This window comes from Helianthus annuus, chromosome 11 (assembly GCF_002127325.2).
Source record: "Helianthus annuus cultivar XRQ/B chromosome 11, HanXRQr2.0-SUNRISE, whole genome shotgun sequence".
Classification (NCBI taxonomy): Eukaryota; Viridiplantae; Streptophyta; class Magnoliopsida; order Asterales; family Asteraceae; genus Helianthus; species Helianthus annuus.
Window position 1 is genome coordinate 69,368,357 of NC_035443.2, and position 27,803 is coordinate 69,396,159.

The 27,803-nt window shown below is 36.6% G+C and overlaps 2 protein-coding genes across 4 annotated transcripts; both read left to right on the top strand.

The window, feature by feature from the left end:
* The first annotated feature begins 1,524 nt into the window (after positions 1–1,524).
* LOC110890499 (E3 ubiquitin-protein ligase RFI2) lies at positions 1,525–6,196 on the top strand. Of its 2 annotated transcripts, none has more exons than XM_022138116.2 (6): positions 1,525–2,175; positions 3,144–3,316; positions 4,147–4,196; positions 4,370–4,395; positions 4,483–4,900; positions 5,470–6,196. In XM_022138116.2, the coding sequence occupies exons 1-6, from the start codon at positions 2,016–2,018 to the stop codon at positions 5,945–5,947; spliced, it is 1,305 nt and encodes a 434-aa protein (XP_021993808.1). In that variant the 5' UTR covers positions 1,525–2,015; the 3' UTR covers positions 5,948–6,196. The 2 variants fall into 2 exon arrangements, with proteins under 2 accessions (XP_021993808.1, XP_021993809.1); XM_022138117.2 differs by having other exon boundaries at positions 1,607–2,175; positions 3,144–3,253.
* Positions 6,197–16,286: 10,090 nt separating this feature from the next.
* LOC110892108 (root allergen protein) lies at positions 16,287–17,004 on the top strand. Of its 2 annotated transcripts, none has more exons than XM_022139438.2 (2): positions 16,287–16,509; positions 16,632–17,004. In XM_022139438.2, the coding sequence occupies exons 1-2, from the start codon at positions 16,329–16,331 to the stop codon at positions 16,913–16,915; spliced, it is 465 nt and encodes a 154-aa protein (XP_021995130.1). In that variant the 5' UTR covers positions 16,287–16,328; the 3' UTR covers positions 16,916–17,004. The 2 variants fall into 2 exon arrangements, with proteins under 2 accessions (XP_021995130.1, XP_021995131.1); XM_022139439.2 differs by having other exon boundaries at positions 16,287–16,503.
* The last annotated feature ends 10,799 nt before the right edge of the window (positions 17,005–27,803 follow it).

Below are 27,803 nucleotides of genomic sequence, written 5' to 3' on the forward strand. Positions count from 1 at the left end.
TACAACATGATAATTGTATAAAACTACGCTATTATTTGCTTGTAACATGTGATTATCAACTATAATTATATAACATGGTGATCACCTATAAAGATTTATGTATGTGTCGTAACTCAACAAAAGAAACCGATGACTATTAAGAGTAACATGTACTTTTTTTTAAAGGCAAGATGTCAAAATTTTTTGGGTGTGAGGCACACCACACCCCTCCCCCCCCCCTCATTGGGGAGGCCCGTCGCCCCTCTCCGGTCAGACGTGAGTGTCTTAACCGTGCCTCAGCTGACATCAGAGAGTGACTGACGTCCAGGGAAAAAATCTCACAGGTACCTCGCCCTGTATCAAGGCTTGACGAGTTGAGAGCTGCCACAGAGGGGAATATACCGCTTCAAGTGGGGATCGAACTCGAGTACCATTGATAAAAACCCGGGTGCATCAACCAGTTGGACTGGCATAATATACTTAAGCCTGTTTGGCAACATCTGAATGGTTAAATGTTGAACCAGTAAGATGTCTGAACCATTAAGAGCCTGTATAATGCTTAACCGTTCAAAGGCAAATGTCTGACCAATTCAGATTAGAGGTCTTAACCATTCAGACTCTGTATAAATCTTAACCATTCAGAGGCAAACGTCTGAACCATTCAGACATCTGTTCGTGAAACAAACAGTCTGAACCATTAAATGCTGAACCAGTAAGAAGTCCGAACCATTAAGAGTTTCATTAAGAGGTAAACAAACAGCCCCTTAAGGCTAGGGGGTATGGGGTTCGTCCCCACCCCGTCGAGGAACGGCGACGACCGTCAAACCGTGCCGCCCCCCCACGTTCCGTCCACACCGTCGAGATATTGTCGTTTGCGACGAACCAATTATGGTGGGCCCCAATCAAATTCGCCGCCACCACCGCAGGTAACTACAACCACCACCACCACAAATTCGCCGCCACCACCGCCGGGAACTCAAACCGTAGCCGTTTTATGGTGGTTTTTTTCCAATCTTGCAGATCTGATGAAAGAGATGACTTTTTATGGTGGTTTTTTTCTTCTGGAAGCACAAAAATTTTAGAGAGAGAGTGAAGAGGATGATGGAGATGAAGAAGTTCTGTAAATGAAAGGTGGAGTACATTTTAGAGAGAGAGAGTGAAGAAGTTTTGACTTAAAGCAGAAAGATTTTATTATTGTTTTTTTGTTGGTGGAATACCTTTGTTAAATGAAAATATTATTTATAAGTTTAATTTTTTTTAAGTTTATCTTTTTTTTTTAAGTTTATGTGATGTCTTTTAAAAAAATAGAAGATAAAAAAAATATAAAAGCGGTGGAGAGGACTATGACTAGTATCATCCTCCATACCCACTAGTTTTGTGGGATGGACCATCCTTGAGAGGACTATGACGTGGCGCCTACGTGGCGGATCATCCTCCCTTGGAGGACCATCACCATACCCTCTAGCCTAATCCCTGAAAGAATACACAACAGTGACGTATACTTAAAAATAAAAAAAATATATATATAATTTAACGACTTTATACGAATGGGGGGAGAGGAGAGGGGGGCTGTTTATACTTTATACGTAACGTGTAGGCTCATCTCATCTAAAATCTAAACTCAACTCCCAACAAACCCCCTAACTCAATCCTGACCGTCCAATCCAAACCCATTACAACAACCACCGGTAAAAGTAAACCAAATCCAACGGCTCTAAAACAAGCACCCAGATTAGAGAGACAACACGATCAGTTTCATTTCACACAACTTCTTCTCATTTCAACTCCACCTCTAAATTATCACACCTGCAAGTTACCAATTTATTCTTCATATTTCACCCATAAATTCAACCCTAAAAAGCAGATTCTTGATTTCCAGAAGGTGTTTTTGTTGTTAAGTAGTAAGGAATATAAGTAGATTTTGTTTGTGGTGGTGGGTATAATTATAGAAATATATTATCTATATTACTGTAATTAATTGATTAGTTATAGTTATTGTATAGATTAGGGTCAGGGTTTTGTGTAATTGGGGTTATATGGGGTTGGAGGATCCAGATCTTGTGGATGATGGTGATGGAGGATCTAAAGCAGCAGCTGCTGCTGCATCGGTTTCGTGCTCGATTTGTCTTGAGGTTGTGGCGGATAGCGGCGATCGGTCCATGGCAAAGCTCCAATGTGGGCATCAGTTTCATTTAGGTTAGTAGCTTGTTTTAGTTTTTTTTTGTTTAGGTAGATTGTGAATTTAAGTTGTTTTGTTTGATGTGAATTGAATAATTCTGATTGATTGATTATGATTTGTGTTATAAATATGTTGTTATTAAATGTTTAAACCCTTGTGATGTGTGTCAATGATTCAATGTATGAAAGTTTACAACTTTTGTTGGATGATGGTATGTAACTCATAGAATGTCTAGAAGTTGAAACTTGAAAGTAGGTTCAAAAGTGGGTCGGTAACTTCTTTCGATTTTGGTTGTGGGGGGGGGGGGTCGAAAACGTATATACCCAAAAATTTCTATACGAAAACTATATACTCTCCACAACTGAGCTAAAAGTTCGGGGGGGGGGGGGGGTCGGCCGCCCACTCCCACTCCCACCCCCACTATGCTGCGCTCCTGAAGTTGAAACTTGAAAGTGGGTTGAAAACTGGTTACCGCTTTTGTTACTGAAGTTGATTTTGTGAAGTATTTTAATGAACAAAGCTGGGAAAGTAATGTAGTTTGAAAGAACATTCGTCAAACCGACTTAGATACAGGGATTGGGGATAAAAGTATTAACATGGTTCTTGCTTGTTTCTATCTTTTTATCTTTCCTAATGTTTGTTAAAGCGCATAGTTACTTACCGATTATGTAAAGATACGGAAAAACGTATGCCCTTTAAAAGAACTTCTGTTAAGCTTACTTAGATACATGGATTACAGATAAAAGTATTAACATGGTGTTTAGGTTTACGTGGCTTATCACTTGCTTGCTTTACTCCTTTTCTCTTTCTTAATGTTTGTTTAAAGCCTATAGTTACTTATAGATTATGTGACGATACATGAGGATGCAGTTTCATGTTTTAGACTCGTATTTTCATTGTATAACTGATGTAGTGATTCAAGAAACAAAACTGTAAAGATTTAGTAAGCATAAATACATGATTTGTTCCTATTGTTTGGTTGCAGATTGCATTGGTTCTGCATTCAACGCGAAGGGAGCGATGCAATGCCCCAACTGCAGGAAAATCGAGAAAGGCCAGTGGCTTTATGCAAATGGTTGTAGACCATATCATGAGGTCAGCATGGACGACTGGACCCATGATGATGATCTCTATGATTTAACCTATCCTGAAACAACCGTACGATGCATCTCTTTTTTATAGCTTTATAGCCCTCTCTCACATCTTCACTATTATCTTGATAAAGTCGCTTAATGTAGAACATAACTATAGTTTCCGTAACAAGAAAATAATAAGAATCTTGAATTTATTTGTGGTGAAACATATTGTGACTATTAGTTTTGTCATTTTGCCATCATAGAAAGTAAATAGCAAGTTGTGATTTGTCCTTTCAATTGTTCTAGCGATGCTTAATGGTAAAGAATTGGGATTGATTTAATTGGATTCGCTTTTTTCGGGCACTTGAATTGGACCGAGGATAACGGAAGTTTGATGGGTAAGTCATGGAGCATGACAAAATATGAGGCAAACGTGTGGGAACATGATAAGAGATTAGATATCTTGAAAAACATTATTTGAGGAATGGTTAAGCTACACATTTGTTAGGGTGAGAGGGGCACTCCTCTAAGTGGGGAGTGACCTCTCTTACCACAGCCAATCAGCACGCGCCACGTCAACTCCCCTCACACCCTCAATTTTGATGACAGCACTCCTCTCTTGGGGGACTTGTATTTTTAATTAAGTTGCCAAATAACTTGATTGGTTGAAAATCTGGTGGGCCACCCTCTCCCTCTCTCCCTTCATGCGGTAAATGATCACCGAAATCCATCCCCCTCCATGCGGTGAAAATGATGGCGGCACCTCTCCCCGCGCGGCATCTCCTCCCCGATCCCATTCACCGCAAAGCGCCCCTCTCACCCTTAGGACTATCTCTTATCCCCATACTGCATATATTATTTATTTACTGTAGTACATTTGTTGGTATCATCAGCAGCTTTTTCATTTTGCAGTCGATGTGGTGCCCTTTTGGTGGATTTACTCGGCTTGCTGCTTCTTTTGAGTAAGCACAATCATATCTTTTGCTATATGCCGTATGTATCTTCTTTCTAAACTTCAGGTTCAGTATATATATACACACACGTTCATTTGAAAACTAATATATTATGTTTCGGAGCCATGTATGTTTGCGACACTAACCGCCTATGTTTTTCTCATTTTCTTATTATTTTGCAGTGAAGGGGAATTTCCAACCACTGCATGTAAGCTTTTCGTCATTTGTATGATTTAAACCTTAATTTCACCCCAATCTTAAACGAGTAATGGAATTATTTTTTTAAATCTTTCAGACCATGATTTTCTTGGACAACATGCAATATTTACCGAACATGCAACCGCTATGTCATCTGCTACTCATCTATGTCCATATATTGCCTATGTTCAGCCAGTTCACCCATCATCATCTTCGTCCGCTTCCGGAAGTGTTGCTGATGGTCCCACCTACAACAACAACAATAATCATAATAATAATAGTAGTAATAATCAGTGGAACAGCAGCCAATCAGCATCCAGTGAGATACCAAATTCTTACGCTTTGCCAAACATGGATGTGCGCTATCACACCACTATCTTTCCATCATCACACAATCGTGTAGGTGGTGCTGATCAACCCTCTATACCATCTGTCATGCCGCCAAGGTCCGTTAGGAATAATGCTGATATCCCAAGATCAGGCTCTTATGTGCATCCTTTCCTTCCTGGCCAAAGGTAAAGCAGCCGTCTTTTTTAATTCGAGTAAAATGCCATTTTTGTCCCTGAGGTTTGACCACTTTTACGACTTTCGTCCAAAGGTTTGCTTTTCCGCATCTGGATCCAAAAGGTTTCAAATCTTGCCATTTTCATCCGACTTGTTAACTCCATCCATTTTTAACGTTAAGTCAGGGGTATTTTCGTCCTTTTACCTATTTGTTAATGTTTATAAGAAAAGTCATAACTACAAAGTCAATAAAGGTGTATCTTTATTTCTTAATAGTGTTTTTTCTTTAATAAAAAAATGTCAAAAAAGACGGAAATACCCCTCATTTAACGGAGAAAAATGGATGGAGTTAACGAGTTGGATGAAAATGGCAAGGTTTCAAATCATTTGGATCTAGATGCGGAAAAACAGACCTTTGGACGAAAGGCTCAAAAGTGGCCAAACCTTAGGTACCGAATTGGCATTTTACTCTTTTAATTCAAATTAAACTTTTAATGTTTTCATTATATTTTCGTAGTTAGTTTTGTATCTCGAGATGATTTTCTTCAACATACTAAATAAATGGTGTTGATTTGTGCAGTTCTGTGGCTGCTAGAGCTCCCGGTTCGGTTGGGTCTTCAATGATTCCTCCACACCCTGGAAGTGCTGCACGGGCACGTGAACGGGCCCAGGCCCTCCAGGCCTATTCTCAGCAACCTAGCAGTTTACTGGGCTTACGCACACCTATTGTATCTGGGTCACGGAGATCCAACAGCCAGGCCCAAATGGGTCAAGCTGGGTCATCTTCGGATCACATTCGTGGAGGTGGCATCTATTACATCCCAACATCTGGGTCAACTACTAGAAGCGGATTTCAGGAAGCAGAAAGCTCGATGCCAGGTCCATTCCACCATAATACATGGGAAAGAGACCCACCCCCGCTCCCACACCCACACCCGCACCCGCACCCAGGGGTAGGGCAAGGGTGGGGGTTTCACCAGGGTGGGGGTGGCTCTGGTGCCTTCTTTCGTCTGCGGTATGGTTCAGAGAGGAGTCCGTCTCAAGGTCATTATCGGTAATAAGTTAAGCGTTTATTCGGCTGGTTTTGGTAATCTTGAGAAAACTTATTTGGTGAAGTCTTTAAGAATGTAAGTTTTGCTTTGGGGTTGCAAAGGCTTGATACTGTTGAATGGCCTTGAAACAAGTCCATTTGCGGTTGTTGATTGGTTTGTGTGATGGACTGCCTGCCTTGGAGATATGAAATAACTTTATTGTGTTGTAAGATGCCTAAAATTCTTTTTCTTATATATATAACAATTTACAAATCATATACAGGACTCGCCCATTAAAAGTTCCCTTATGATTTTTTAATGATTAATTTCATCTCTTATATCATAAACTAGTGAAATTTCCCTGTGCGTTGCCGCATAAAGTTGTTTGGTAGCTTTTTTAACAGCTTAAATTACACCAAATAGGCGGGGCTTGAACCCTTGACCTAAGGGAGCAACACCATGTTAACACCCAAATTCAATGGCTTTGTCAGTTGTGCCCAACCACCCATCGGTATTGGTTTGGTTCATTACGGTACCGACACTCAATATGGTAACCGAAAGACAAAAAATGAAATTTGCAACCTTTTCAGTTTTTCACAGCACTATTACGTTACCTACACTCGCTATAGCCTTTGATGCCAAAAAAAATAATATGTTTTGAATACAACTCCGTTTTCAACATTATGATGCCGGCACACGCTATAGCAATTGAAAAGAAAAAAAAAACAATGCCGGTATAGGTTCCGATATTACCGATGCCGGTACCGATGTTCTATCATAATCGGTTTGGTTTGTAACGGAACCGGTACGACATTGTATCTTAAAAGTTATAAGTGGTGATTTCGACAACATATACGTTCGAGCCTCGATTACTTATACGTTACTACTCACAACTCAGTTTAAAAAAATATATCATGACGTAGATATAAACAGTCATGTCACAACGATATACTCGGAATTTTATTAGAGCTCGTATTTTAAAGTTTATAAGATAAAATAAATTAGTTAGAATAATAAAATATATAAAAGATTTAACGTTGAAAAAAGGAAAACTATCTAATAAAATATATTAGTTAGAATAATAAAATATATAATGTTGTACGCTTGCGCTATACCAGCTATAGCTTTTACTGTTCATATAACTTCGAATACATATAGGGGTTGGTTTAAGATGAAATCTAAAAAAAAAAAAAAAAGTAGAAAATCAGAGAATCATTCATTTAACATGTTCAATATACATATATATAAAAAATCAAGAATTAAGTGCCATTTTAGTCCCTGTAGTTTAGGTTATTTTGCCAGTTTAGTTCAAAGGTTTTATTTTTCGCCTGTAGGTCCAAAAATATTTCACCGTTGCCATTTTAGTCCACTGGTTTAACTTCATCAATTTTTTTTGTTAACGAGAAGGGAAGTTCAGTCATTTTATATGACCGAATTGCCCTTCTAGTTAACAGTTGTACATATAAAATGACCGAATTGCCCTTCTCGTTAACAGAAAAAATAAATGAAGTTAACCCAGTGGACTAAAATGGAAACGATGAAACCTTTTTGGACCCACAGACGAAAAGTGAAACCTTTGAACTAAACAGACAAAATGATCCAAACCATAGGGACTAAAATGACATTTAACTCAAAAATCAATGTTAACATGTAAAAAGATATATATTATTTTCCAAACTTTTGCATACAAACATGTAAAAGGCTTTTTAATAAAAAGAATTCAACATTAAATAATAAACTTAAAAATAGTTAAAAAAAGTAAATTCTTTATAACAATGTTTTTTATTAGGATGACTTCTACACATCTTTATATACAAAAACACCGATTTAAAAAGAAATATTTTTATATGTTAAATTGTAAATTTAATGATATATTTAACATTTTAAATGTATGGTTCCTCGATTTTCCACTTTTTAGGTTCCCCATTTCACACATTATATATATATATATATATATATATATATACAGGACAAAGATCCGTTAGGAACCACCCTTTATTGCGAGAACCAATGTGAACACAACAAAAAATACCTAAAAATAGCTAAAAAACACTCAAAATTTTTTTTTAATATTTTTTATAAAAAAACGCTATTTTTAGTAGCAAAAAAAATATTTTTTTTGGCTACTTAAAGTAGAGATTTTAACATAAAAATATTAAAAAAAAATTAGATTTTTTTTAGATTTTTAAGGTTTTTTGGGGGTTTAGTTTTTAGCATTTTAGCTTGGGGAAGGGGGGTTAGGTTTTTTTAAGGTTTTTTGAGGGTTTTAGTTTCTAGCATTTAGCTTGGGGGAGGGGGGTTAGGTTTTTTTTTTTTTTTTTTTTTTTTTTTTTGAGGGGGGGGGGTGGGGGTTAGGTTTTTTAGCTATTTTAGTTTGTGTTCGCATTAGAAAACCCTAAAAATTTTAAGAAACCCTAGAAAATCCAACCTCCTGACATTTTTTTTTGAATAAAATAACACAGGTAATATACATGTTTTTAAGAGTTTTGGGCCAAAAAAACAAAAAAGCGCCCAAGGAATGTTTAAAAAAAAATAAACAAGTTTCAGCATTTTTTGTCTAACACATGTTAGTCACAAAAGTTGCTGAAATTTGTTTATTTAAAAAAAAAAATCCTTCGGCGCTTTTTTGTTTTTTTGGCCCAAAACTCTTAAAAACATGTATATTACCTGTGTTATTTTATTCAAAAAAAAATGTCAGGAGGTTGGATTTTCTAGGGTTTCTTAAAATTTTTAGGGTTTTTTGTCTAACATTAGCCTCTATATATATATATATATATATATATATATATATATATATATATATATATATATATATATATATATATATATAGGCTAGGAGTTGGCCAGAAAGTTCAAATTTCCTAAAAAGTGTAAAAAGTCATGAAACACCATAATGTCAACCATAAAACACACCAAAAACCCACAAATAATATGATGAAGATTACTAAAACATCATGTATGTGGGTTTTGTGTTGTGTTTTAGATGTTAAGGCTCTGATTATGGAATGACAAATATTACTGTGTTTTATGTTGTTTAGCATTGTGTGTTTTATATTCATAGTTCTACGATGGTGTATTTGAAGTTTTTATGGACTATTAAAGTTTGAATATGGTGTTTTAGTAATATTCATTCTATTATTTGTGAGTTTTAGGTGTGTTTTATGCCTGAAATTATTGTGTTTTATGACTTTTTACACTTTTTAGGAAAAACACACTTTCCGTAGGATCCCCACTCTATATATATATATATATATATATATAGTGGAGGGTTCAAATGAGAACAATTTTTTTGTAAGAAGAGAAAAGAAGAAGTTTCAACCAATAAGAATGCTTCATTTTACTTCATTTACTATTTTCATTTAATTTTAATATAAGGGTATATTGGTAAACTTACAAAAATCATTAATTTGTATTCTTCCACTTTAATAACTAACTAAATTAAATTTGTAACTCCTTTTCAAAATATATTTTTTTTTCCAAATTAAAAAAAAACAACTTTATTTCAAGTGTAGAATAAATTACTAGTTGTGTAGGATAAATAACGAGTTGTGTAGGATATATTTCGAGGTGTGTAGGATAAATTTCGACTGTGTAGGATAAAATTCTATAATGTGTTGGGTAAATGTAGGAAAAATTTGATATGTGTAGGTTTTGTAGATTATATGTAGGATAATTAATGATTAGTTGACTAATTAATTAAAGAGTTAAAAATTAATGACATGAGTTATAAATCAAATAGTATTTTACTAAGATGCCATTTCTTCTTTTTATTCTCATATTAAATTTGTTCTCAAATGAACCTTCCCCTATATATATATATATATATATATATATATATATATATATATATAATATACATATTTAACTTATTTAATAATTTTTCTTTAATTTAAAAAAAGGCTAAATATACACTTATGTTTGATTTTTTTTCTCTCTCTACACTATAATATAAATTTCATACAAAAAAGAGCTGTATTCAAAATAAATCTTTTTTTAGTATTGTAAAGACTTTTACATGTGCTTAGAAACCGGTACCCATGTTCATTTTTATGGTTTTTGGTTTTGATAAAATTTGGTTTTGGCATTTTCCGGTATTTTTGCACTACCGTTTCCAAAGCCGATACAAATCAATGTAAAACATGCTTCAATATCTGTTTTTTTTTAACTTATTAGCACTTTATCTTTTGGTTGCATGAGGCATGTTTTGTTATAGATACATTTTTATTGTGTAATACATCTTTGGATTGTGGCCGGGCGGGGTAGGTGTTTAGGTTTTAGGGTGATGGTAGGGTGGGTTTATTTTGGTTGTATTCATTTTGGTTCTCGTGGTTCTCACGATAAGGGTAGTTCTCGCATGAACGCTACCATATATATATATATATATATATAGGTGGAGGTTCATTTGAGAAGAAAATTAAATTGAGAAGAAAAAGAACAAAGGGTACAATTGTAAAAAAAATAAATAGTATTTCTTACATCTCATTTATTATTATCTTTGAATAATTAATTAGTCATAAGGACTATTGTCCTTCACACTAAATTTTTTGCCTACACACATCAAAATTTATCCTACATGTTTTGAAAATTTATCATACATATATTGAAATTTATCCTACATATATTGAAATTTATCCTACACAACTCGTAATTCATCCTACACACCTCGTAATTTATCCTACACTTTAAATTAATTGTTTTTCTTCTTTGAAAAAAAAAATATTTTTGAAAATAAGTTACAAATTTAATTTATTAGCTATTAAAAAGGTAGACTAACAATTAATGATCTATCTAAGTTTACTAATATACCCTTACACTAATATTAAATACAAAAATTAAATGAAGTAAAATGAAGGATTCTTATTGGTTGAAATTTGTTCTTTTTTATTCTTACAAAAAATTTGTTCTCATTTGAACCCTCCACTATATATATATATATATATATATATATATATATATATATATATATATATATATATATATATATAGGGGGCTGCTAGAATGAGAACCACCCCGAGTTGTAAGAACCGCGAGAACTACACCCCACGGAGCGCCGTTCGCCATGATTTTTTTTTTACAAGTAGATGTGTGTATTATAAACACAGCCGTAAAAAATCATGGCGAACGGCGCTCCGTGGGGTGTAGTTTTTACACCACAAGTTTGGTGTTTTTTAATTTTTTTTCTTTTTTCTTTTTTTTTTCACCAAACTTGTGGTGTAAAAAACTACACCCCACGGAGCGCCGTTCGCCATGATTTTTTACGACTGTGTTTATAATATACACATCTACTTGTAAAAAAAAAATCATGGCGAACGGCGCTCCGTGGGGTGTAGTTCTCGCGGTTCTTACAACTCGAGGTGGTTCTCATTCTAGCGGCTCCCTATATATATATATATATGTATGTATAGGGCTTGGCTATACAAGAAAGCCCATCTTTTTTAAAAAACTATGCAAACCCAATACCATCCATTGATTATGTTTCATCACACTTGATCAATGGCTCTCATAATTTTAGTAACAATTAGATTTAAAAGAAATGTAATAATACACATTAGTCAACTAGAAGGGCATTTTGGGTAGTATATTCCTTCTCTTTCCACTGTCTAGTCCTATCATCTTTAATGCACCTCTCTTTCTCTCTCTTCATATCCAATTCAAAATCACAATCTCAGCTTTCTCAATTCCCTCTTTTCCATGACTTTCCCTTCTCTCTACACAACACTTACAACCTGCAAGCCTAAAGAGAGAGTGAGAGCCGTGAGAGAGAGTACCAGAGAAATCGAAAGAGAAAGAGAGGTCCAGAGAAATCGAAAGAGAGAGAGAAAACTGGTGGGTTTCCAACCACCCACGGCAGTAGCAGCGCTGTGGCGGTGGTGGTGTTGACCGTTATGGTTGGGGCAGGGGAGGCGGTAGATGCACGATGAGTGAGGCACGATGGTGGTTGGTGGAAGGTGGTGGCTGGTTCATTCTGGGTTGTTGGTAGTTGATAGCGGCGACAGTGGGTGGTTGTAGAAGGTGGTGGAGGGTGGGTGGTTGGTGGCGTCGGAGTTCGAAACGTCGTCGGAGTCAAGATCTAGCAATGGTTAATGTTCTCTCTCTCTCTCTCTCCTCTCCTCTGTCTTCAATCAAGATCTAGTAATGGTTAATGTTCATGTATTTTAAATAAATCGAAAACTTTAGGATGAGATTTTTGAACGGGGTTTTTTGTTGGTTTGGTTGCTTGTTTGGGGATTTTGATCTGAACAGTAAGTGTTTTTTTTGTTGGGTTTGGTTGCTGGTTTGGGCTTTTGATCTGAACATTAAGTGTTTTTTTTGTTGGGTTGTTTGATTTACAGAAACAGACCCATAACATGTGTTAAGCACCTGTTAGAATGATATATAACGTGTGTTGATTTACAGAAACAGATCCATAAAGATATTCAATTGACAAGTTGGATGGATGTAGGCGACGTTAATGCGGGGACTTTGAATAAGTCAACTCTTTTGGGAAAGAAGTTTTCGTTCATTTATAACATGTGTTAGTGGTTCATGCTGTAACAGATCCATAAAGAAGTTTTCATGTTGTAACAAGTTTTCGTTCGTTTCTAACATGTTTTGCACATTTTGGAATGTATAACATGTGTTAAGCCTCTGTTATAATCTTTTTGTAACCTGACATGTATTCATGTATAAGCTATGGTTTACAAAACACCATGATGTGTATATACTGATCTAACATGTGTTACAATGTGTCTGTTCGGAACATGTAATTGATTAACATGTGACAAGGGTGAAAACAGTCGACGGGGGCGATGAGTTTAATGGTGAGCTTAGTTAATATCGTAATCTTGTTGTAACCCCACTTGTATACATATGATAAGATGTAAGCATCCATACAAGTTAATATTGTAACACCGTATGGAACATACAAGTTAATATTGTAACACCGTATACCTGGGATAACATGTTAATATGGAACATACAAGTTAATATTGTAACACGTGTACAAGTTAATATGGAACATACAAGTTAATATTGTAACACCGTATACCTGGGATAACATGTGTTAAGCCTTTGTGATAATCTTGGTTTAACCCAGCATGGTGTCATGTGTAAGCTAGTGGTTTCCAAAAGACTATTAACTTGTATAATCTTGGAACATACAAGTTAATATTGTAACACCGTAACCCGACTTGTATTCATGTATATGAAAGTCACATCCTTTGGGAAAGAAGTCTTCGTTCATTTATAACATGTGTTGGTGGTTCATGCTGTAACAGAACACCATGATGTAACCTGACATGTGTTCATGTATAACATGTATTAAGCCCCTGTTATAATGATATATAACGTGAGAAATAACTTTTCGTTTGTTTATAACATGTGTTTGTTTTGCACATTTTGGAATGTATAACATGTGTTAAGACTCTGTTATAATCTTTTTGTAACCTGACATATATTCATGTATAAGCTAGGGGTTTACAAAACACCATGATGTGTATATACTGATCTAACATGTTACAATTTGTCTATTTGGAACATGTAATTGCTTAACATGTGACAAGGGTGAAAACAGTCAACGGGGGCGATGAGTTTAATGGTGAGCTTAGTTAATATCGTAATCTTGTTGTAACCCCACTTGTATACATATGATAACATGTGAGCATCCATTATAACCCGACTTGTATTCATGTATATGAAAGTGGTTTGCAAGTTAATATGTGCACAAGTTAATATGGAACATACAAGTTAATATTGTAACACCGTATATGGAACATACAAGTTAATATGGAACATACAAGTTAATATTGTATAACGTGTGTTAAGCCTCTATTATAACGTGTGTTAAGACTTCTAGAATTGATGCATAAACTCCAATAGCAACTTAATAACATAGTATACCTGATATAACGTGTGTTAAGCCTCTTTTATAACGTGTGTTAAGACTTCTAGAATGTGTTAAGTCTATACCGTTTTAACATCATGTACTAGACAAAACAAAATAAGAGTCTCACATTACATATTACTAGTAAACGAAAATACATAGCACTAAGAAAATGGTGGAGCTTCCTTTGAAAGTCTGCCTTAGCTTTTCAGCGGCTACCTTTGTTGCCTTAGCTTTCCAACGGTCCCGAGAATTGGATCTTATTTCCCTTGAATCCATCACCAGCCTAATAACAAAAAGATAAGATAACCGTTAAGTCGTTAACCAGACATAAATACTAACACATTGATAGCCAGAATTTTTTTTCTCAGATAACATCATAAAAAACAGTTACTATTCAGATCAAAAAGCCCCAAACAAAGCAACCAAACCAACAAACAACAGTTACTATTCAGATCAAAAACCCAAACAAGCAACCAAACCAAGCACAACTTTTTAACACAAAAAATAAAAACCTGCAAATTAATCTTACACAACTGAAACAACAACTAACAAAGTACACAGAACTAACGTGTGTTAAGCTTTCCGTTCGAATGATATATAACACGTGTGATCTGTTTGAAACCCTTTGTTACACATCTCACACACAAATTTGTTTGTTGCCATTAATGTCTTGGGTGATAAGGATATCACTTCTGCTTCTGGATCTACAATTTTTACAATTTATTTTTAAGTTTATTAAAGACAGAAACTGTATCAATTGTCATTCCATAATTTCATAATTTATTATTACTTTTTTTTATAAATATGTTTTTGATTTAAGAGTTACAAAGTACAAATATCCACCGGCAAAACCCATGAAAAAAGATTAAAGATTTAACCATTTTCAACCTGGGGTCAACTGCTAGAACATTCATGGTAGACTTTCTTTGAAAAAACATATTTTTCATTTAGAAAAAATGAAAAATAATGAAAAATTGAAAACCCACCATTTTTTCGTCTTTTGTATTTTTGAAAATTGTGAAAAAGCCAATAAACAAGATTAAATATTTCAAAGATTTAACCTGGGTTGCCTGGAAGACTTCTTTTTTTCTTGATTAGTGGTTGAATTTGACTTGGAGGAGGATGAGCAAAGTAATTTTGATAATTTGGATTATAACTGCTTCCATTTTCTTGACCTATATTCTCATAGCAAGAATTAACAGTAGTTGCATGAAGATCAGATGCAGAACTCAAATCATCTTCAGAATCACATTCTGCTGTTTCATCATCTTCTTGTCTCACTAGGGTATTTTGGAGGGGCAGTGGTGGCAGTGGTGGGGGTTGTGCAGCGGGGGTCGGCCGACGGTGGTAAAGGTGCAACGTTGGTGGGGGTTGAGCAACAGGGTTGGAGGTGTTTACGGTGGTGCCGGAGGTACAATATTGATGGTGGTGATGATGGTGGTGGTGCGGTGGTGATGGTGGTGTGGTGGGAAAAAAAGATAATGATGAGAGAGAGATTTGATGAAGAGAGAGATCTGAATATGAATGTGAATAAGTGTGTGTGAGAGATATGTGTGAGAGAGAAATGTGTACTAACATGTCAGGAAGAGAGAGAAAGAGCAATGTAAAAAGACCAAAATACCATCCATTTTGTCATCTCCAATCAATGACGTGGCCAATTGTAGGCCTTGCAATGGGTTTGCTAAGTTTCCTAAAAAAATGGGGTTTCTTGTAGAGCATTGCTCTATATGTATATATATATATGGAGAGAGAGAGAGAGAGAGAGAGAGATAGTAATATGGTACTTATATATTGTATTTAACACAAATTAAATTTATCTTTATACCCTTAATCCAATAAATTAATCAATAAATTTTAAATACATTACAAAAATGTCACTTCTTTAATCTAACCCATTCATTATCTTAATCTAAAGGTCATATCATTTCTTATACTTTTTAGGAAAAACATAGTTTGTAACTTAACCCCGCACAATATGTATTATAATACTGTGATGGAGGTAGAATTAAGGCTATGGGGTGTGGTTTGGTTAGTCTTTTTGGGGACTACCCGCCACGTAGGCGCCACCTCACCATAGGTGGAGGACCATTCCCTTGGGGACTACCCAAGGGTGGGGAGGGGAAGCAATGACTACCCAAGAGTTGTACCTCGTGCTCATTCACTAGTACCATGCAAGGAGAGAGAGAGAGAACAAACTTCAGGGGCCCACCAAAATTAAAGCAGCCAATCACCAAGCTTCGTCCCCAACGTCGGCAGAATGCCGTGTGGGGCGCGACGACCCGAAGGGGGCGGTGTGCGAAGATGGCGACGACCCGAGACGGGGAGGGGACAACCCCCACACCCGATGGTCTAATGCCTAACATGTTGGATGTCAAAAATGGAATATATGTATTTATTTGTCTCCATTGTTGACTTTGCATAACATTTAAAAACTCCATAAAAGTTAACCCTTCAGGCTTAATCACTATAAATACCCCTATACTCGCACCTGAAATCACAGTCATTCGTCTAACATATTTTCATTTAGAAACCTGCATATATATAATGGATGTGGCTTATGGAGAGGTGGAGATCAGCTCTTCCGTCTCTGGTCCTAAACTTTTCAAAGTCTACGACAACTTTGAAATTATCGCACCTAAGATCATTCCTGAAACGTATAAGTCCTTCACTTTTATCCGCGGTGATGGTGATGTAGGAACCATCAAAAGCGTTACATATGGTGATGGTAACTTTTAACACACGTTTATTTACATATATAATTATTTATTTTTACTCTTGAACTTGACTTGTTCACATTCATGTCTTTCCTTAATCCTTAACCATTTTTTCTAATTACACTTCTCATAGGCACAAGTACAAAGCACACAATCGATGCCATTGATAGGAGCAACCTTATATTTAGCTGGACGTTCTTTGAAGGTGATGCCTTGAAGGGTATAATAAATACAGCCACTCATCATTTGAAATTTATACCTTCTCCTAATGGAGGATGTGTATTCAAACAAACATTTGTAATTAGGTATAAAGGTGATGCTAAGTTAATCGATAATATTATTAATGGTATCAAAGAAGCAATCAAGAACACTTTCAAGAAGATGGAATCTTACGCTATTGACCATCCTAAAGTTTAGTAACTTTTTCACTTAAATAATGATAGTGTGTTAGACTATCTCATCATTGTACTCTTTTTTGTTTGAAATAATATACAATAATTAAGATATATTAACTGTGCTTAATAAATGTTATAATCCTTTTTTTCAAATGGGTACATATAAAGTAGTTATAATTCTCAAAAGTAATCATGTGACACTCTCATGACCAAAGAAGTACCATGATAAAACGCTTCCATACGTTTCTAGTTAGATACACTTTTCTCCAATTAACCCAATGCAAATTCTTAATATTTCATACGGAGGACTATTTTCATAATATAAATTAGCAACATGTTGTTGCATGGTGTTGTTGTACCCAAAGTATTGGGTGTTTTTCAAAAAAAATTGTGATTTTTTACTTTCAACCCAAAGGTTTTTATTCTTTATATTTTAACCCTTTTAATTTGTTTACTTTTAACCCAAAACTTTTTATCTTTTGTAATTTAACCCAAAACTTTGTTATTTACAACTTTGGTCCCCTCATACGTTTTATCTTTCGCAAGTTTTTGGTTTTACGTTTCGTTCTAAAATTTGCGAGTTAATACGTCGCAACATGCGTGTGTGGTTCAACGTTTTTGGTCTATTTTTTTCACATTTGACAGGTATGTCGAAACGTGTCTATTTCCCCCCTTTGGCAAGTTCGCCGCAACGGGCGGATCGTACATCGACTTAGTTATTCTTTTCTACATTATTTTACGAGTTAATACGTCGCAACGTGCGTGTGTGGTTCAACGTTTTTGGTCTATTTTTTTCACATTTGACAGGTATGTCGCAACGTGTCTATTTCCCCCCTTTGGCAAGTTCGCCGCAACGGGCGGATCATACATAGACTTAGTTATTCTTTTCTACATTATTTTACGAGTTAACACGGCGCAACGTGCGTGTGTGGTTCAGCGTTTTTACGTCTATTTTTTTCCATTTAATAAGTTTGTCGCAACGCGTGGGTCCTAAATTGACATAGTTATTTTTTATATGTTATATATTTCAGTCTTATTTCTTCGCATTAACACGCCACAACTTCAGTATTGGTGGTCGCTACCAGCAGTGTGGCATTGATGTTATTTGGCATAGTTTAGGCCCCCGCCGCAACGCGGGGGTTCTTAATTCTAGTTCATCTAAAAACACTATTCAAATTTAAAAATTTAAACCTTTTATAGGTGGTGACGGATCCAGAAATTTTTTATTGGGGGTGTGGAAAAATTTTGAAGATTTTAGCCCCCTAGCTATATAAAAAAATTGGGTTCGCGGATCGGGTCATGTAAAACAAGTAAACATAAACAAGCAAAGTTTCAGAGCGGGTCGGATCAGATTGGGTCGGGTTGGGTCAATTTCAATTTTCAAACTATCAAACCCTATTTCCTAACTTCCTATCACATTAACAAACAAAGGGGTTGTTTGTTTACCTCTTAATGAGGCTCACTCTTAATGGTTCAGACCTCTTACTGGTTCAACAATTAATGGTTCAGACTGTTTGTTTCGCGAGCAGATGTCTGAATGGTTCAGACATTTGCCTCTAAATGGTTAAGTATTATAATAAGTCTGAATGGTTAAGACCTGTATTCTGAATGGAATTCAGAACTGGATCTATTTTTTAACTTTGTTTAGCAATAGATATAAGGGTGTCCTGCTATATATATATAGTAGTAACTATAGAAGTGCATTAGGGTTTAATTTTAGATTTACCACCCCTTTATTTAGGAAGTTTGTTGTAGTTAGTTTTAAGTTTTTATAAGATATATCTAAGTGCAGATATTAGGCAGTTTTAATAAAATAAAATGTAACACATAATATCTTCATTTTATGTTACAGTACTTTTAATTCTTTTTGTTATTGTTTGCATAGATGGACACATTTTTGTAGATTAGGCGCATTAGATCACAAGTATTAATTACTTGTACATTAAAGCATTATCGACTTTTACCTTTTAATCCATGTGTCGGTATTGAACAAGACAACTATCAAAATGTCAACAAAAATGTGTAGGTCGTCATGCTATCTTTGGAATTTTTTTTTTAAACAATATAGTTTATAAGATAGGTCAAGAATACGTAAAAAATTATAAGTTTGTTGTGGACAGGTGAATTGTAACTAATTATCTATAATTTTGTTAAAACCTTAGAGATTTAAGTATAATAAGTTTAGGGGCTAAAAAAATAAATAGTATTTAAAAGACTAAACTACCTTCATTTTAGGGGTCTTCTATATATAAAGTGGGAGAAAAATTCTTATTTTTTGGGTATCTTAAAATACTCCTCCATCATGCATTATAATATAATATAGATATATATTTTCTTTTAACTCACTGTCTTTTTCACCTGGAAATTAGATATTGTGATGGAGTAGAAGCTATGCATCAATTACATCATACTATTGTTGATGCAGTGTGTTAGGGTCTGAGTTTGGTTTTGATTGTGTTTTACGTTTGAATTAATATGAAGATGAATGAGTTGTGCAGCGGAATTAAGATGGAAGCAAACTTTTCACAATCAAACACGAGAATTGCTTTTAACATACAAGTTTAACATTGAACCGAATGATTGAATTTAATTTCAACAACGATTACAATTTGCAAGTATGCAACAAACTCCCCCTCAGCCTGAGCTCACAGTATTTGTTCGTGCAGGAAGAAGATAATGAAAGAGCTAATAGAACAGTACAGAGCATTGTTCTATTTATAGGCACGAGCAAACCACTGAAGCATCTAAGCTGACTTCACCATGAAAGTGACATCTAACCTCCTAACAAACTCTAACCTCTGATCTATACAACCTCTGCTATGCTAACTACTGTTATTACATTTCATTACATAAAGACATTTAAACTACTGCTGCATCCTTCCACTGATGTGAACCCAGCAGTACTTGTCATGATCAGCAGAGCTTGACTCAAGGCAGTAGATTGAACAGCAGAGCTTTAGTCTATCATCAGTCTTTTACTTGATCAGTAGTTTGTAGGTCAGCAATTTGTACAATCAGTAGATAGGAGGTCAGCAGATGTTGAAACCACTTTCAAGGGGAGAGACTTGTATACATATCATTTGCTTATTCTGGATCCACTGTCTTGATCCGGTTTTGGCTTTAATTATCTGTTCCTCTGATAGGGTTCAATCCCAACAATCTCCCCCTAGAACAGATAATGCCAAAACTCTTCATTATTGGAAGATCTTTATTGCCTCATCAGCAGTTCCCTTATTTGCCATTTGAGTTGAAGTTCAAAGGCTAAGGCATCTGTGTCATCATCATCCCTGCTAAGTGGAAGATCAAGGAGATCCTGCAAATCTTCAAGACTCAGGCCAATAGCTTGTTCCCTTGATATTTTCTTCACTTCTCCACTAGACTTGATCAATGTCAGTACGTGGGTCTATTTGTCAGTTTTCCACTTTAGTACCTTTGAGTCTGGTGGGTTTCTTGGGAGATTTTTATTGGATGAGGTGTTTGGTGATGCAGGCCTATTCATAACTGCCTGAGCAGTGTTTGTAGGTTGATTCAGCTCAAGAGTTTCTTTAATCATTCTTTTTATGCCCTCTTTTACAAGGTCATCTCCAGCAATTAACTCTTGAATTGATTCAGCATCCAACTGTTTTTGATTCCTTCTTTTGTAGAGGGCAGCACCAGCTGGAGCAGTGGCTCTTTTGACTTGCAGCTTTGGTGGTCTTGATGAGACCTCTGCTTTAGAATAGTCAGGTTTTTATGGAACTTTTGGATCTTTCTTTCTTAGTTCCTCCAGCCTTTTATAGGTGGCCCTGGCCCTATCTTCTCCCCACTTTGACACAGAATTCTTTGACCCATAATCAGCTGCTATCAGCTCCTCTTTCATTCTCTTCAACTCTAAAGCCTTGTTAGATACAAACCTTTTGAATTTTTCAGGAGGAGTATGTTTGACCTTATTTTTGATCATTTCTTGAATCCTGGCTGCTTCACTTTCAAGCTCAGGAATGGTCCAGTCCTTATACATGTACTTCTCTCCTTTGTATTTTTTGTAAGCCATGATGTTATCAATGTAGTCTTTTCTCAAGGTCTCATCTGCCCTTTCTAAGATTTGTTGACATACATTTTTAGCAAATCGCTCCAAAGCACTGACTTGTGTAAGTAGAAACTGATAGTTCTGCTGAATTTCTCTATCAGATTTCCCTTGTGTATTTCTTTTTGAGATATCCTCTGCTTGCTTAGCCTTTACCTTCAAATACTCTTCAATATTGTTAGGCCTGGGATATCCTTCAACTGATGGCAAACTCCTTTTAGCAGGGTCATCCTCATAATAGAAAGATTTGATTTCTTCTCTAACTGTTATGAGTTCCAAAGGAAATTGAACACCTGCAGGAGGCAATGGCTTTTGAATTTGAGCTGAAGAGAGAGGAATGGGATTTGGAATTGTGACAAGTGATAGAGGTTTTGAAGATGGTGGTGGTGAAACGTCATCATCTTTCAAAATTAACCTTCTCCTTTTTGGTTGAGGAGAGACTGATTATGTTTTGAGTGGAGTAGTGGTAGTGATTTTGGTGGCAGTGGTTTGTGATTGACTAACAGTTGTTGAAACAACTGGTGTTTCAACCACTGTTGTCATTACAGCAGATGTTGTAACATCTGATGTCTTCTGCTTTTTGGCAGGAGGTGATGATGAGGTGACTGTTTTTGGATGTGAAGTGATTTTTGGTGGTGATGGAGGTAAGGCAGTGGTAGTGGTGTGTGTTGAAGTGATGGCAGGTGTTTGGCTGACATTTGTTAAAACCACTGAAGTATCAGCAACTGTTGACACAACAGGTGTTACAACAACTGTTTGGATGGAGGTTTGATGTTGGGGGCTTTTGGATGGGGGTTTTGGAGTATGCTTTGTGAGTCTGGATGGTATGGACTTGGGTTCCCTCACTTTTCTAGTGGGATTTCTTTTTAACACAGGATTTTGAACATCCTCTTATTCAGAACAACCCTGTGCATTCAGCTCCATGTAAGCTCTTTTCTCCTCATTCCACCTTGACAAATCCTTTGCCGCTCTGTCCCTTTTTACACTTGCTATAGCTTCATCAAGTGCATTTTGGGTAACATCAACCTTTTTGCTACCATCTGGCAAGTGAATGTTTCTGGTCATAGCATCCTTTTCAGGTTCAACATACAAACCATCATCTATACCCTTCTTTTTCCACTCCTGAATTTTCTCCCCCTTTTTGGCATTATCTGGGGGTAGTTGATCGATGAAGAGAACTGTGGGAGGAGCAGTGCCAGTGGTTTCCAATATGTTGGCCTTAATATCAGCTTGAGCGTTTCTAAACCTAGGCTCCAGCATGTTTCTCAGCTCTTGTACATGTATTGCATGTTGCTGATCAGCCATTTGTTGTTGTTGCTGGAGAAAAGGTTGAAAGAAGTTCCATATCTCATTTGCAGCAGATGCTTGTGGTGGAGCAGGTGCTTGAGGTGGAACAGCAGGGGATTGCAGCTTTGGTACTTTCAACAACTGATGCAACATTTCTTTGATTTCTGCAACAGAAGTATCTAGTTTTTCAACTCTGGCCGACAATTCCTGGTACTTTAAACCATCACCCAACTGAATGGGATCATCTGATTTCCCACTAACAGTGGTTGTATCAGTGGTTGATACAGGGAGTGTACTCCAAGCATTATCCACTAATGCCCCTTTTTCTTTGTACTGGGGACTTCTTCCTTCAGCACTTGATAACCTTTTGATAGTACTAGTGGTTAAAACAAACTCACCAGTGGTTAGCAGAGGTGCTATAGATGGAATTGCCTCCAAGGAAGTCTTATTGATGTAACCACTGTCCAAGTGTAAACCAGTGGGTTCAACACTTGTAGTGGCTGTTTCACTTGGAATACCACCAAGAGTTACTTGTAACTCAAGGGGTGTAACTTTCTCAGGTTGTGTTGGTGGGTTAGCAAGGATTGATACATCAGGCCCAGTCTGTTGTTGAGGCATATTCTCATGGACAGGTGATTGAGAAGGACTGGTTTGTGCCTGGTTCAAATCAATTGCATCCAACAGAATCTTTGTATTTGGTGGAATTGTGGATGTGAGGGTAGGTGTAGAAAGAGAATTTGCCCCGGGCATTGGGTTGTGGATGATGGAAACATGTGATTCTAGAGCATCATATTGTGGTGTCCCTATTTGTACAACCTGTTCTTTTTGAGAAGAAGCAGGAGGAGTTTCAGCCATGGGTTGAGATATTTCTACCAACTGCTGTGAGGAAGTAGCAGCAGTGGTTTCTAGTGACTTTTGTGCTATCACTGGCAGTTGCTCTGGTATCTCATCCTCCAGAGTTGCCTTTTTGGTAGGTTTGGGGGGTTTTTGAATTTTCTTTTGTTTTGGCTTTTTGGGAATTGTAGGTGTGGGTTTCAAAACAGTTGTTCTGCTGCTTTGATCACCTTGAGCAGTGGGCTCAGCAGCAGATACTTGAGGAGCAGTGTTTGCTGTTAAATTCTGCTCAGGCACCTCTGCTTGTGTTTTGCAAGGTGTTGACATTCTTGTAAAAGTTTCAGCAGTTAAGCTGTGCATTTGAAAAGATTCACCTTGGTTTATTGCAGAAATATCATCCTTACTAAATTTCTTTTCAAAATAATAACTTAGAAATCTTGGAAACAGCAAGAATGACTTATTTTCAACATTTTTAACTAAATCATTAAAAATTTCCTGAGAATAATTGAAATCTTCATCTTGAAGAATAGTATATCCCAGATTTTGAATTTTTAATGGTATTTCATTAAAAGAAGTTGTTTTATTTGAAACACACATTAGCAGGGTATGGAATAAAAATCTTGTTGCAGGAGGGAAGTAACCTTTTTGTAAGGTATCCCTCTTTATCATTGTATCTGCATACCCTCTTTAAATAAAGTCAATTTTTAACTCATTTTTGGGAAAAGAATTTTTACCTTCCTGGTCATTGAGTTCAAAGACTTCCGAGATGGATTGTGGTGTGATTTTGACAGCTTTGCCCTTTAGAGAAGAGTTAATGGTAGTGATAGTCTCACCTTGTTTTTCAAGAGTTGCATTTTTTCAAAACTCTCTTTGGGTCGCCAAATAAATTGGTGCATCTGTTGTTAACAAAGTTTTTGTACTTTGAAGCAGTGATCATATCGAGGATGGAATCGAAAGCATCTGTGGTGTCGGTTTTGTGAGAAGACCCAAAAGATTGTGAGAAGGTTTGTGTGGAATTTTGGTGGGTTTAGCCTTTTGAGAGGCGTCTTTTGAAGATGATTTTGTGGTGGATTTTGCGGCAGACTTCGATTTAGTCATTTTGGAGAAGACGATCGAAGAGATTTGTGAAGGAATTTGATGAAATGTGAAGAAAACTGCTTTGAGAAGAGAATTTTTAAGAATTCAATTCGACAGTAAAACCCTGTTTGGGGTTTAGAAAGGGGGTTTTATGGGAAAAAGTGAATGCTGACGTGGCAGCGGTTACAAAAGGTCTGACCACTATGTACTGTCCACGTGCCATCCCCTGATGAAGCGAAGGACAGTACTTTTATGACAACTACTGATGAAGGCAGTGGTTGCAATGGTAATGAGGACAGTGGATGGTTTTTACTATCATTGGATAGCACATCAGTGGATACAACACTGATTTTGAACAACAGTGCTTATCAAAGGAATAAGAGAGCAGGGAATGACATTTAGCAGTGGATAGACTTTTGAAGTAGATCAGACTTTTGAACTCATCAGTGGTTATGGCAGGCTTTTAAGGATTTAATGAAAAATTCATTTTTAGCTATTTTTAAGGATGGATTTTTGATTTTCTGAAAACATTTTAATGCTTTTATTCATAGAAAAACAGGATTTTGCCTGTTATTCCATGTTTAGCATGCCAATCCTAGAGATCAAGCTTTCAAAGGTGGATGTGTCTAAGGCTTTGGTCAGCACATCTGCCAGCTGATCCTTAGTTGGAACATGATGCAGAGAAATCAAACCTTTTTCATAGCAATCCCTCACAAAGTGATGTCTGATGTCAATGTGTTTGGTGGTTGAATGAGAAACTGGATTTTTGATGATATTTTCTACTGCCTGGCTGTCCAACATGAGTGGTGTCTTCAAGGCAGTGATACCAAAATCCAACAACTGATTTTGAAGCCAGAGCAGTTGGGCTGTACAGCTTGCAGCAGCTATATATTTTGCCTCAGCAGTGGATGTGGAAACAGCTGCTTGCTTTTTGCTTTGCCAAGACACTAAGCAATTGCCTAGGAATTGGCACCCTCCTGAAGTGGACTTCCTTGTTTTGTCACATCCAGCAAAGTCACTATCTGAGAAACCTGAAAGCTCAATTTTACCATCAGTTGGATACCAGATAACAAGTGTGGGAGCACCTTTGAGGTATCTGAATATCCTTTTTACAGCAATAAGGTTTAACTTTCTAGGGGCTGACTGGGATCTTGCATAAACACATGTTGCAAACATGATGTCTGGTCTAGATGCAGTTAGGTACAATAAGGACCCAATCATGCTTCTATATAAGGTCTGATCAACCAAATCATCCTTCTCATCAGACATGACTAATTTATTGGTTGCAATGGGTGTACTGCATGGCTTACAATCATCCATATCAAATTTCTTTAAAAGTTCTTTGGCATATTTGCCTTGATGGATAAAAGTGCCATTTTGCAGTTGTTTTACTTGGAGACTAAGAAAACATTGGAGTTCACCCATTGCACTCATTTCAAACTCAGCTGTCATGAGTTGCCTAAACTCCTCACACATTTTGTTACATGTGCTTCCAAAGATGATGTCATCCACATAAATTTGGACAATCATCAAATCCTTCCCTCTCCATTTTAAAAACAATGTTTTATCAATTCTTCCTCTAGTGAAACCAATGGAGAGTAGGAAGGTGGAGAGAGTTTCATACCAGGCTCTTGGTGCTTGTTTCAAGCCATACAAAGCTTTATTATTTAGCTTGTAGACATGACCTGGATTAAAAGGATCCTCAAATCCTGGAGGTTGACAAACATAAACCTCTTCTTGAATCTTACCATAGAGGAATGCACATTTAATATCCATTTGATACACCTTGATGTTGTGGTTGACAGCAAAGGCCAGAAATAATCTGATAGCTTCAAGTCTTGCTACAGGGGCAAATGTTTCATCATAGTCAATGCCCTCTTCTTGTCTGTAACCTTGAACCACAAGCCTGGCCTTATTCTTGATAACAATGCCCCTTTCATCAGTTTTGTTTTTGAAGACCCACTTTGTGCCAATAGGACTTACATTCTCTGGCAGTGGTACAAGCTCCCATACTTGTTGTCTTTTGAACTGTTGGAGCTCTTCTTGCATGGCTTCTACCCACCTATTGTCTTTCAGTGCCTCTTGGTACTTGACTGACTGATGGAGAGATAGAAAGCCAGCAAAAAGACAAATGTTTTGGGATTGACTTCTTGTGAGCACCCCTTCATTGATGTTGCCAATAATTTGGTCTGGTGGATGAGATTTCAAGGAGATCAACTCTCCTTGGTATGGAACAATGGCATTAAGTGGTGAGGACTGTAGATGTGAATCATCTGAGCTAGCCACTGCTGGTGACTTTGATGATCCAGCAGTGGCTTCAAAAGGTGGTGGAATAGGAGGTAAAGGTGTGGACACATGCTAACTTTGATCCACTGTTTGAGGACTTTTATCAACAGTGTTTGATGATGTGGAAGCAGGGGTTAATGGGCTACTTTGGTCAACAACTATTGAGGTAGCAGTGGTTGAGCTTTGACAACTGTTTTGAACACCTGCTGCTCTTCCCATTGTGACAGACTTTTGTTGAGGAATGATGATCTCATACCCATAGTCTGGTGATGAATTCTCAGATGGACCTGCACTGTTAGTCTTGACAGCAGTATTTTCAAAAGTGAATTTATCAAGATCAAAAAAATCTGCAGGATTTGCTGGGATTTTCAGTGATGAAAGTTCATTGAACTTTACATTCAAAGTCTATTCCACTGTTTTGGTCCTTGTGTTAAACACTTTATAGGCCTTAGCAGTGGTTGAGTATCCCAGGTGATAACCACAATCAATTTTGGCTGCAAACTTTGAGATAGAATCTTTTAAGTTTAAAATGAAGCATGGGCAGCCAAAAACTTTGAAGTATGAGACTAATGACTTTATTTTATACAGCAGTTCATAGGCAGTCTTTTGATGCATGGGGTTGATCAAAACTCTGTTTTGGACATAGCAAGCAGTGTTTACTGCCTCTGCCCAAAAAGTTAATGGCAAACCTGAATCTGCAAGCATGGTTCTAGCAGCCTCTATCAAAGTTTTGTTCTTTCTTTCAACAACCCCATTTTGTTCTGGTGTCCTTGGAATGTTGTATTGCCTCACAATTCCTTTTGACACACAGAAATCATCCAACTCCTTGTTCCTGAACTCTGTGCCATTGTCACTTCTGAAGATTTTTACTGGAAGGTCAAACTGCTTTTCAACCTGTTTCACAAAGTCTTGCAGAATGCCTGCAGTCTCATCTTTTGAGTGTAAATAGTAAGTCCATGTAAACCTAGAAAAGACATCAACAATAACCAAACAATATCTCTTTTTCTTCAGACTCATGACTTTAACTGGGCCAAACAAATCCATATGAAGCATTTGCAAACATTTGGTTGTTTTGGACTCATCAATGGATTTGTAGGAGATTTTATGTTGTTTTCCTTTTAGACAGGAAACACAATGCTCAGGACAGGTGAACAGTTTTTGAGGTAAACCCCTTACCAGCCCCTGTTTTGAAATGGCAGTGATTGTCTTAAGATTTGTGTGCCCCAATCTCCTGTGCCATAATTCTGTCTCCTTGTTTGATGCAGCAGAGAATAGACAGGCATCAGTTCTGGGGCACTCTTTTGACATATCAACAACATAAACATTGCCACTTCTTTGAGCAACAAGTTTAGTTTACCATTTT

Bases quoted from the DNA above. Each gene is read 5' to 3' on its own strand.
- LOC110890499 (XM_022138116.2), top strand. From the start codon at position 2,016: ATGGGGTTGGAGGATCCAGATCTTGTGGATGATGGTGATGGAGGATCT. The intron at 4,197-4,369 runs GTAAGCACAATC...ATTATTTTGCAG, and splicing joins CGGCTTGCTGCTTCTTTTGA to TGAAGGGGAATTTCCAACCA. The intron at 4,901-5,469 runs GTAAAGCAGCCG...TGATTTGTGCAG, and splicing joins CCTTTCCTTCCTGGCCAAAG to TTCTGTGGCTGCTAGAGCTC.
- LOC110892108 (XM_022139438.2), top strand. From the start codon at position 16,329: ATGGATGTGGCTTATGGAGAGGTGGAGATCAGCTCTTCCGTCTCTGGT. The intron at 16,510-16,631 runs GTAACTTTTAAC...CACTTCTCATAG, and splicing joins AAGCGTTACATATGGTGATG to GCACAAGTACAAAGCACACA.